We start from the raw sequence: 10,248 nt of genomic DNA on the forward strand, positions 1-10,248 counted from the left end.
GATGTTGGTTGAGTTTGTGGCTCTGTTTTTGTGGAATTTGGATGAAGTTATGGGATTAGATAATGTTGTATCTACTTTAGCGTTCTCTTGCAGCACTCTTATTGCTTTGATGCGATCATTTACCGCAGTATGCGGATTCTATCTCTATCTCGATTTGGCTTGGTTCAAACTTGTCTTGTGGCAGCTTGGACAAAGTTCTTTGAGTCTAGACAACCGACCAGTTCACCTGGTTCATCGGGGCTCTTGTAGCTCTCATCTCTCCTTTATGGAGCCTTTTATCCTCCCATATACTTCACTCTTTGTAAGTGGTAGTGTTACAGGGAGCATTGTGTTAACTGTTCTGCTTCAAGCAGAAGCGGGGGTTGTTGTTCAAGACCATTCTCGATCAGCTTTTGCTGACTGTTCAACGTTAGTGTCATTGGAGGCTTTGCTTCCTCCTTGTGGCTTCAGCAAATACTTTCAAGCTAAAGAGGTTTGCTTATCTGGATACTCTTGGTTTGATGGTTCCTTGGCAGAGCCTCAGTTGCTCTCTCTCTTCCCAAATTTCCCTCTTGTTTGGAGTGGTTTGGATGATCAAGACTTGTCGGTATTGCAAGGTTCCTCCTCCCGGCTGATGGTCCCCTCTATCTATATCATAGATGCCATCTATCAAGAAACTGTTGAGATTGTACTCTTTTTTTGGTCTCTTAGAGCATCCACATTGGTTGGGGACTTTTTTTGGTCCCCCACATTTAATAATAATATTTTGATAATTTCTTATTTTTAGTAGGAGCATTGGTGTCTATTTGTATTTGGTCCCCCGAATAAAATAATAATATTTTGAAAGTTTAAACATTAATTATTTTAACTTGAAAAAACAAAAACATACAATTAAGAAATTAATAACAGAAAACATGTAACATAAAAACATCAAAACAAAAATAAACATTTTATTCAACTCATAGAAATTTTAAAATCAATCTTCATGATCCGGGAGATGTCCAAAGTTAGTCCAAATATGCTCAATCCTAAATCTTAGTGTTGTTATCATGGGAAAATGACATTTATGAAGGATATGATGCCAAAATCATTTACCTTTCTTCTTTTTTTACTTGCTTCATATCTGCACTTTACTCTTAAAACTCCCACATTCCTCTGCCTTCATGGGATTGCCCAAATCTGTTATGAGCACACAAGAAGCTCAAAGATACGACTCCTGCTTAAAAAACAAAAATCATACAAGAGAAACCAAGTACTAAGATTACTAATTTCCTACACCAAAAGTATCATAAATAATACAAATCACTTAAATAATCTCACCAATCTCACCAATTACTAAAAGCATGTCATTGCATCTCATTGATGCCAGATTCTACCTTCTTACTCAGCGCTGCAAAACTTCTGAAGTCACTTAACAATCAAGCTGGACTTGCTTCTCTGAAATGATCTTTCTCTTGCACAGTTTCCTAAAGAATTTCATTAATAAATGTCTTGGCTGAAACTGTTTGTCAAATAATAAACACCCTCAGAGACAATTTTGGCCTTCCTCCAGTATAGCCGGATGAACTTGAGGTTGTAAAGCAAGTGAAGAGGATGCCTGCAACATATATGAGGAAGGGAAAGAACACATCTGCTCCAGCCAGACTACGGTTCATCTACTTAAATGCATCAGGTTGCTAATGAGCGTGCAACAGCTTGTTATGCAAAGCAGCTTGTCGAGAGGACTTTTGAAGGAGTTGATTTCAGTAATTTCATTCTCTGCAAGCTACACGGAAACCGATATTAGGCAACCATTTATAATTGGAGCACCAGATAAATCTTGCACTTGAATCAACTGCCTTCACTTTTGTGTTAAAAAAAACTGGAAATAATGCACAGCTTACCAACAAATGCCATCATCATGAAACACCAAAGGTATATCCAAATCCCCAGGCGTCAAACACATTCTAAGCAGTTGTGTATCTTGTCGACAACCTCGTTAGAAGGTGGGGAAGCCCTGGTTTTCCCTTGACATACTTCTGCAAACCCTACAATGACCAGCAATATAGATATTAACGACATCATCATAAAAAAGTTGTTGATGACAGAAACAAAAAAAAAAAGATGATATTCATGTGATGGGCAACAAAGGGTTAATCAACCTAACCTCTAAGGCGCAATTAATATTTTCATCTTGTCCCATAAAAGCCGTTTCCATGGAAACAAAAATTTCTGAAGCTTATTGCTGATCGTATCATGATCCATCGCTTAGAACGAAAACGATGCTAAGAATCTGCGATTCATCAATTCAATTGGTTTTATCAGCACAATTAACCCAAAAACACACAAAGCTATACAAAGAACTTATAAACTTCGCCGGAACGAAACACGACATATAAATCCGAATCATAAAAAACCCTCCGCTTTGGAGAATTTATAAGAATCCGAAAATCAAATTCGACTAAATTGGTCGGTTTCATAGTTGGTTTCTTTTTAGGAGCAGAGTAATAACACATATCTTGGAAGTTAATCGAAGGATACCTGTTGAAGCTTATCGGCTGAGCTTGATGATTCGGTAGCTTCGATGGTGGGACGAGAGTCGATTCCGACATCGGCTCTGATTTTGAAGAGTGGTCTTGTTGGATTTAGGGATTTGGGAGATGGGAATTTGAAAGATTCGGGTTTTGGGTGGAACCCTTTTGNGATTGAAATTTACTAGATATTATATTTAAAAAACTTGAATATTAAAACCAATTGTGTCAAAATTAAACAAAATAGGAACAATCCAACTAGTTGCAGCATTCGTATTTTAAATTTAAAAGTGTTTTTGGCGATATAACATAACATAACTGGTGGTCTAGTGGCAGATCATGTTCATTATAAAACATTTGTAATCCTAATTGATCTTTAATTGAGGTAGTAAAATAGATTCTGGCCGTTCGCCCTAGTTTTCTCTCAGGCACGATACCCAAAGAGCCGTTCCTTCCACAAAATGAGCTTCTTCCACCACTGATGTTTCTCCGGTAATCTCCTCCCCTGATCTGTTCGCTTTGGCTAAGGTGGGATCTCTCTCTGGTGGATCTCCTCTTCCAATGACTTCTCTGTTTCTGTCGAATTCGAGCCACTCTCGTCACTTACCGATGTCTTCGGTCTCTCTCCTCATTATGAGGCCTCCTCGTGCACCACCGCCGGAGCCTCCGTCTCCGCCGACTCCACCTGAACCACCGGATCCACCTGACTTTCAGATATGCTTCTCTTTTAGTGATTCTCTTGCCCAGCCGCTGAGTCCCTCTTCCTTCAGAGTTTTTGACTCGTTCGGCGTTCCTCCCTCCTCTGCACCTTGTCTTTCGTTGCCGGCCGACGCCCTCATCTTACCTCACCAGATGTTCCCTCAGGTATGCTCTTACTCTTTGCCCTCTAAATCTTCTTCTAAGATGGGAAGGTATTGGATGTTGGTTGAGTTTGTGGCTCTGTTTTTGTGGAATTTGGATGAAGTTATGGGATTAGATAATGTTGTATCTACTTTAGCGTTCTCTTGCAGCACTCTTATTGCTTTGATGCGATCATTTACCGCAGTATGCGGATTCTATCTCTATCTCGATTTGGCTTGGTTCAAACTTGTCTTGTGGCAGCTTGGACAAAGTTCTTTGAGTCTAGACAACCGACCAGTTCACCTGGTTCATCGAGGCTCTTGTAGCTCTCATCTCTCCTTTATGGAGCCTTTTATCCTCCCATATACTTCACTCTTTGTAAGTGGTAGTGTTACAGGGAGCATTGTGTTAACTGTTCTGCTTCAAGCAGAAGCGGGGGTTGTTGTTCAAGACCATTCTCGATCAGCTTTTGCTGACTGTTCAACGTTAGTGTCATTGGAGGCTTTGCTTCCTCCTTGTGGCTTCAGCAAATACTTTCAAGCTAAAGAGGTTTGCTTATCTGGATACTCTTGGTTTGATGGTTCCTTGGCAGAGCCTCAGTTGCTCTCTCTCTTCCCAAATTTCCCTCTTGTTTGGAGTGGTTTGGATGATCAAGACTTGTCGGTATTGCAAGGTTCCTCCTCCCGGCTGATGGTCCCCTCTATCTATATCATAGATGCCATCTATCAAGAAACTGTTGAGATTGTACTCTTTTTTTGGTCTCTTAGAGCATCCACATTGGTTGGGGACTTTTTTTGGTCCCCCACATTTAATAATAATATTTTGATAATTTCTTATTTTTAGTAGGAGCATTGGTGTCTATTTGTATTTGGTCCCCCGAATAAAATAATAATATTTTGAAAGTTTAAACATTAATTATTTTAAGTTGAAAAAACAAAAACATACAATTAAGAAATTAATAACAGAAAACATGTAACATAAAAACATCAAAACAAAAATAAACATTTTATTCAACTCATAGAAATTTTAAAATCAATCTTCATGATCCGGGAGATGTCCAAAGTTAGTCCAAATATGCTCAATCCTAAATCTTAGTGTTGTTATCATGGGAAAATGACATTTATGAAGGATATGATGCCAAAATCATTTACCTTTCTTCTTTTTTTACTTGCTTCATATCTGCACTTTACTCTTAAAACTCCCACATTCCTCTGCCTTCATGGGATTGCCCAAATCTGTTATAAGCACACAAGAAGCTCAAAGATACGACTCCTGCTTAAAAAACAAAAATCATACAAGAGAAACCAAGTACTAAGATTACTAATTTCCTACACCAAAAGTATCATAAATAATACAAATCACTTAAATAATCTCACCAATCTCACCAATTACTAAAAGCATGTCATTGCATCTCATTGATGCCAGATTCTACCTTCTTACTCAGCGCTGCAAAACTTCTGAAGTCACTTAACAATCAAGCTGGACTTGCTTCTCTGAAATGATCTTTCTCTTGCACAGTTTCCTAAAGAATTTCATTAATAAATGTCTTGGCTGAAACTGTTTGTCAAATAATAAACACCCTCAGAGACAATTTTGGCCTTCCTCCAGTATAGCCGGATGAACTTGAGGTTGTAAAGCAAGTGAAGAGGATGCCTGCAACATATATGAGGAAGGGAAAGAACACATCTGCTCCAGCCAGACTACGGTTCATCTACTTAAATGCATCAGGTTGCTAATGAGCGTGCAACAGCTTGTTATGCAAAGCAGCTTGTCGAGAGGACTTTTGAAGGAGTTGATTTCAGTAATTTCATTCTCTGCAAGCTACACGGAAACCGATATTAGGCAACCATTTATAATTGGAGCACCAGATAAATCTTGCACTTGAATCAACTGCCTTCACTTTTGTGTTAAAAAAAACTGGAAATAATGCACAGCTTACCAACAAATGCCATCATCATGAAACACCAAAGGTATATCCAAATCCCCAGGCGTCAAACACATTCTAAGCAGTTGTGTATCTTGTCGACAACCTCGTTAGAAGGTGGGGAAGCCCTGGTTTTCCCTTGACATACTTCTGCAAACCCTACAATGACCAGCAATATAGATATTAACGACATCATCATAAAAAAGTTGTTGATGACAGAAACAAAAAAAAAAAGATGATATTCATGTGATGGGCAACAAAGGGTTAATCAACCTAACCTCTAAGGCGCAATTAATATTTTCATCTTGTCCCATAAAAGCCGTTTCCATGGAAACAAAAATTTCTGAAGCTTATTGCTGATCGTATCATGATCCATCGCTTAGAACGAAAACGATGCTAAGAATCTGCGATTCATCAATTCAATTGGTTTTATCAGCACAATTAACCCAAAAACACACAAAGCTATACAAAGAACTTATAAACTTCGCCGGAACGAAACACGACATATAAATCCGAATCATAAAAAACCCTCCGCTTTGGAGAATTTATAAGAATCCGAAAATCAAATTCGACTAAATTGGTCGGTTTCATACCTTAAGATGAATCGAACGAGATCGATCGAAGCAGCACCAACTTCATTTATCCGACGAAAAACCGTGAAGAAGAGAAGAACCGTGAAAAAGATGAAGATGAAGAAGAAATCACTGTCTGCAACAGAAAGAAGACAATTTGTTCCAGGGAAGACAATTCGACACCCAATCAGAATAGAGCACGTGGCGAAGAAGACGGACGAAATACGTCCCCAAATAAGAACCGTTTTTTCAATAATGGGCCTTTTCGATTTAAATTAAAATTAAAAAAAAAACCAGGGACGGTCCGAATCATCGCCGTTGCCCATGGTCTTATGTTCTCTTCCTATGATTTGTATCTTATCTATCCCTTGTTTAACCACCTTTTAATGGTGTTTTTTTGGCATATGTTGCCTTTATTTCCTTTGCTTTGGATGTATTTTCTCTCTTGGTAGAGGTTAAGACTCTCTATTTTAATGAAAATGAAGTGTTTGACCAAAAAAAAATTGATCTTTAATTGAGAAATACATTAACCGAATTTTCATCATGTCAGTAAAATGTATAGATTCCGCTTCGTAGATTGAAAAATGTGACATCTAATTTTCTTAAACATAGATTAATTTGGTAGTTATGAGATTGGATAGATTAAAACAAATAATGTAGCATATGATTCTCTTAAACATACATTAGTTTTGTAGTATTGAGATTGGAAAGTTTAGAGTGTATACTCAATAGGTACTCAAGCTTCTATACTTTTTAGTCTAGTCCAAGAAAAAAAAAACAAAAATCCCTTTTAAATATTGGCAACGAACAACATAAGATACAACACAAGTGGTCTGATACTTAAAAAAAAAAAAAAATCATAAAATATGTTAGAATTATAAAAGATCTTAAAGAAGAAATTAGAGAAAATTTCTATTCTGGTATTTGCCGGCCAAGCCAAGCCAAAGCGAAGGCTGAGTGAGCCAGCTGACCAAAATACTAAAGCCGAGCGAGTGGAGTGAGTGGCGTGAGAGAGAGGGTCACTGTCCACAATTTTAAATGCTGGCCGCTGCGTGAAGGATTAGAAAAGCATTTATTCTTAAAGATGCTCTTCTCAAAACGTAACCACGTGTCAATTTTCTATTAGCTTATACATCAAAAGCTGACCAGCAAATCCCAGGAGTGGGCTGTGATCATCTACATACTTCACCATCTAACACCTCTGTGCACCCTTTCTCGTACGACCCCGTTGGATTCATCCAAATTACGTGTGCAACACTCACGGTAAAGAAGACGTTAAAACCGTATCTAACCGAACCTAACCGGTGTAAGAACCGTCACCCAGTTTTGCTAATCAACAAGCGAGATTTGATTATACATAATTAGCACTTAATTTAACATTTTTCACACGTACAAGCCTTTTGATAATTATAGACTTTAGTAGAGTGTCACGCTGGTCTCACATGCCTACATCCTTGGAAGTTTGAAACAGTGCGGGTCTTTAATTAATTAATTTAGGATATACTTAAGTTAACATCTAAAGATATTCAAAACTTGAGAATGAGATCATTCGCAAGACGAATCCTTTATTTTGTGAAATGCTAACTCTGCTATATAGTATAGATTTTGTGATTCTTTTAAATTCATACAATGATTTTCTAATTCTATGATAATAATATCCTGTTTTAGCTATCAATATACACCAATTTTGTTTTAAGAAACACAAAAAAAAAAGTGTATTTGAGAATTGAAGTATATTAGAAATTTTGCTACACTGGTGATTTAACATGCATGGAAGATCAAACTAATACACTTTTTTTGGGGGGTTCAAACGATCAAAACTAATTACTATGAAAAATAAATAGTAGTATAAGGCAATAGACTTCACGTGCTAAATCTTGAAGAACACGATTGGACAGAACAGCAAGACAGAAGCAATAACCAATGGGAATTATGGAACATCATATAATTTTTGTTTTTATATAACAGATATCATTGATTCATTGGATAATTAAAACTAAATAATACTATAATCATTTTTGAATTATTTGGTTGATAATATGGTCCACGCAGTCTCTAGATCCCGTTATCTATAAAGATTTCCGTCGGTCTATTTATTTTAGTATTATCTATTGATTAATTACTTAATACTTTTGAATAAATTATTATTTCGTGTTAGTATTTTCTAATTTCTGTCAGCATTTTACATTGGTCTGTGTATCTAAAATGTTTTATATTAAATCTAAATACATGTCTAATTGACTAATTCACGGCGCCCAAATCCAAAAATGCATTGCCTCAACTAAGTATTGTTTTTCATTTTGACTTTTTATAATAATTGGTAACAAGTATGACCGTTTAAATTAAGGCTGACTTTATAATTAGAAAGTCAAATATATAGGTTTATTAACCACTTTATCTACATCTGTTGTAAATAAATCTACGGATTTGTGCACGTTATGGTATTAATTTGTATTTTGTAGTTTTAAGATGATTGCATAAGTTCATTTAGTTTGTTGACAAAAAAAAAAAGAGTTCATCTGTAGTTTAAAACTGATTGATATACGATAGTATAATAATTTTATTTAATTTGAACAATATTGTATTCTAACTTCCAAATTCCAATTAGTTCCAAACCATCTTTCAGAAAAATAAGTATCTCAAATTAAATTCGTTGAGATAATAATTGAGGGGTTAACCAGCCATAAGGCCAGACATTACATGGGTCTGGGCCTAAGGCCCAAAGAAACTCGGATTAATCTGGACTTTGCTTTACCAAAAAAAAACAAAACCCCAAATTTCACCCACTCGTTTCGTTGCTAGTCGTCATCTCGACTTTACTCGAGATTCAATCGAAAACTGAAATTTGCACGCCTCCGCTGCTCGCCGTCGCCACATCGGAATATTCCATTAGCACTACCTAGAAATCATCTCATCAGATCAAAACGTATTGAACTCGTTGAGCTGATTTTATTTTATTATTATACGTTTTTTTTGTTGTTATGAAGCCCTCAATTTACATATCGCGTGGTGTTTTGGTGGATTTGTTCAGCGGGGTTTTAACTAGGATTGTGTGAATTCATGGGGAAAAAAGAGAGCGAGATGTCTGCAATGGAGATCGACGATCCGAACTCCGAAAGCTCTGACCAGATCCTTCCTAAGTTCTCGATCAATGGTTAGTTTCTGTTTTTTCAATCAATGCAAAATATACCCAAATGCTTCTTTTTAGGTTTAAAGATTTAGGGTGTGATGGCAATATACATGATTAAGTATCTGCATGTTTGGGAATTTTGCTTAGGGGAATCTCAAATTTGACCACTCTTTAATTCCTTCAAACGTAATTTTAAGAGGGCATGGCTGTATATAAGTCTTATAGGTTTTTGAATCTTTGCGACATTGCATTTGGTTTTTCAGTTCTGCAGCTGATGAAATCTTCTCAGGCGCAACATGGTCTGCGTCATGGTGACTATGCTCGCTATCGGTATTAATATGGAACCCTAATCTCATTGGTCTACTTGCAATTTTCATCGATTTAGGTTATTTTCTGTAATTTGTGTTATTTTGTTGTGTAGGAGGTATTGCTCAGCACGGTTGAGGAGGTTATACAAGTCCTTGAAATTCACTCATGGCCGTGGTAAATACACTCGACGAGCCATACTGGAATCAACTGTCACTGATGTTAGGTATTTATCTTCTTCTCATTCTTATTTATTACAAGCTATTGATTTTGTTGGCTCAGTGTGATTTTTTTTTTTTGCGTTTAGCTCAACAGTATAGGAAGAATGTGAAGGCTCAGTTGTTACTTCCACTAGAAATTAATAAGTTTAGTTTGCCATGCTCATAATCGAGTTAATGTTATGTCTTTACTTTGAAATAGGTTCCTTCATGTGGTTTTCTATATGGCGGAAAGAGCATGGAGCCATGCAATGGAAAAAAGACAGCTACCAGATGGGCCTAATGCACGGCAGCGGATATATTTGATTGGTAGGCTGAGGAAGGCTGTTAAATGGGCTTCTCTTTTCTCAAGTTTGTGTTCCATTAAGACAGATTCCAGGACATCTCTGGAAGCTGAGGTATTTCCGTGATCCCAGGTGTTGCGGTATTCATAATTTACATATAACATATCTACTGCTTTGAAAGGAAGATGAGCATACCTCAGTTTTAGGCTTTTAGCTTAGTTGTTTCATGTAAAACATGTGTTTACTCTATAAATGGTTGACATGAGTCGTCATACTTTATCTTACTGTTTTATAGGCATATGCATCCTATATGAAAGGTACCCTGTTGTTTGAGCAAGATCAAAACTGGGAAACTGGGTTGGCATGTTTCAAAAACGCCAGGTTTGTCTTTTGTCGATATCGTCATTTTGCAATTTAGTAGATATTGTTTCTGAATCCCCTGTTGCAGAGCTGTTTATGAGGAACTTGGGAAATATGGAGATCTA

At 36.9% G+C, this 10,248-nt stretch overlaps 1 protein-coding gene across 1 annotated transcript in view; it reads left to right on the top strand.

The window, feature by feature from the left end:
• Positions 8,609 to 10,248, top strand: part of LOC104739359 (signal recognition particle subunit SRP68) — a 7,141-nt gene continuing 5,501 nt past the window's right edge. The window contains exons 1-6 of the mRNA XM_010459683.2: positions 8,609 to 8,751; positions 8,857 to 8,979; positions 9,219 to 9,285; positions 9,377 to 9,487; positions 9,682 to 9,877; positions 10,059 to 10,144. Coding sequence (XP_010457985.1) covers positions 8,886 to 8,979; positions 9,219 to 9,285; positions 9,377 to 9,487; positions 9,682 to 9,877; positions 10,059 to 10,144 — 554 coding nt within the window. The 5' untranslated portion in view covers positions 8,609 to 8,751; positions 8,857 to 8,885. The remainder of the gene's footprint in view (positions 8,752 to 8,856; positions 8,980 to 9,218; positions 9,286 to 9,376; positions 9,488 to 9,681; positions 9,878 to 10,058; positions 10,145 to 10,248) is intronic.

Source organism: Camelina sativa, chromosome 2 (assembly GCF_000633955.1).
Source record: "Camelina sativa cultivar DH55 chromosome 2, Cs, whole genome shotgun sequence".
In the NCBI taxonomy this organism is placed as follows: domain Eukaryota; kingdom Viridiplantae; phylum Streptophyta; class Magnoliopsida; order Brassicales; family Brassicaceae; genus Camelina; species Camelina sativa.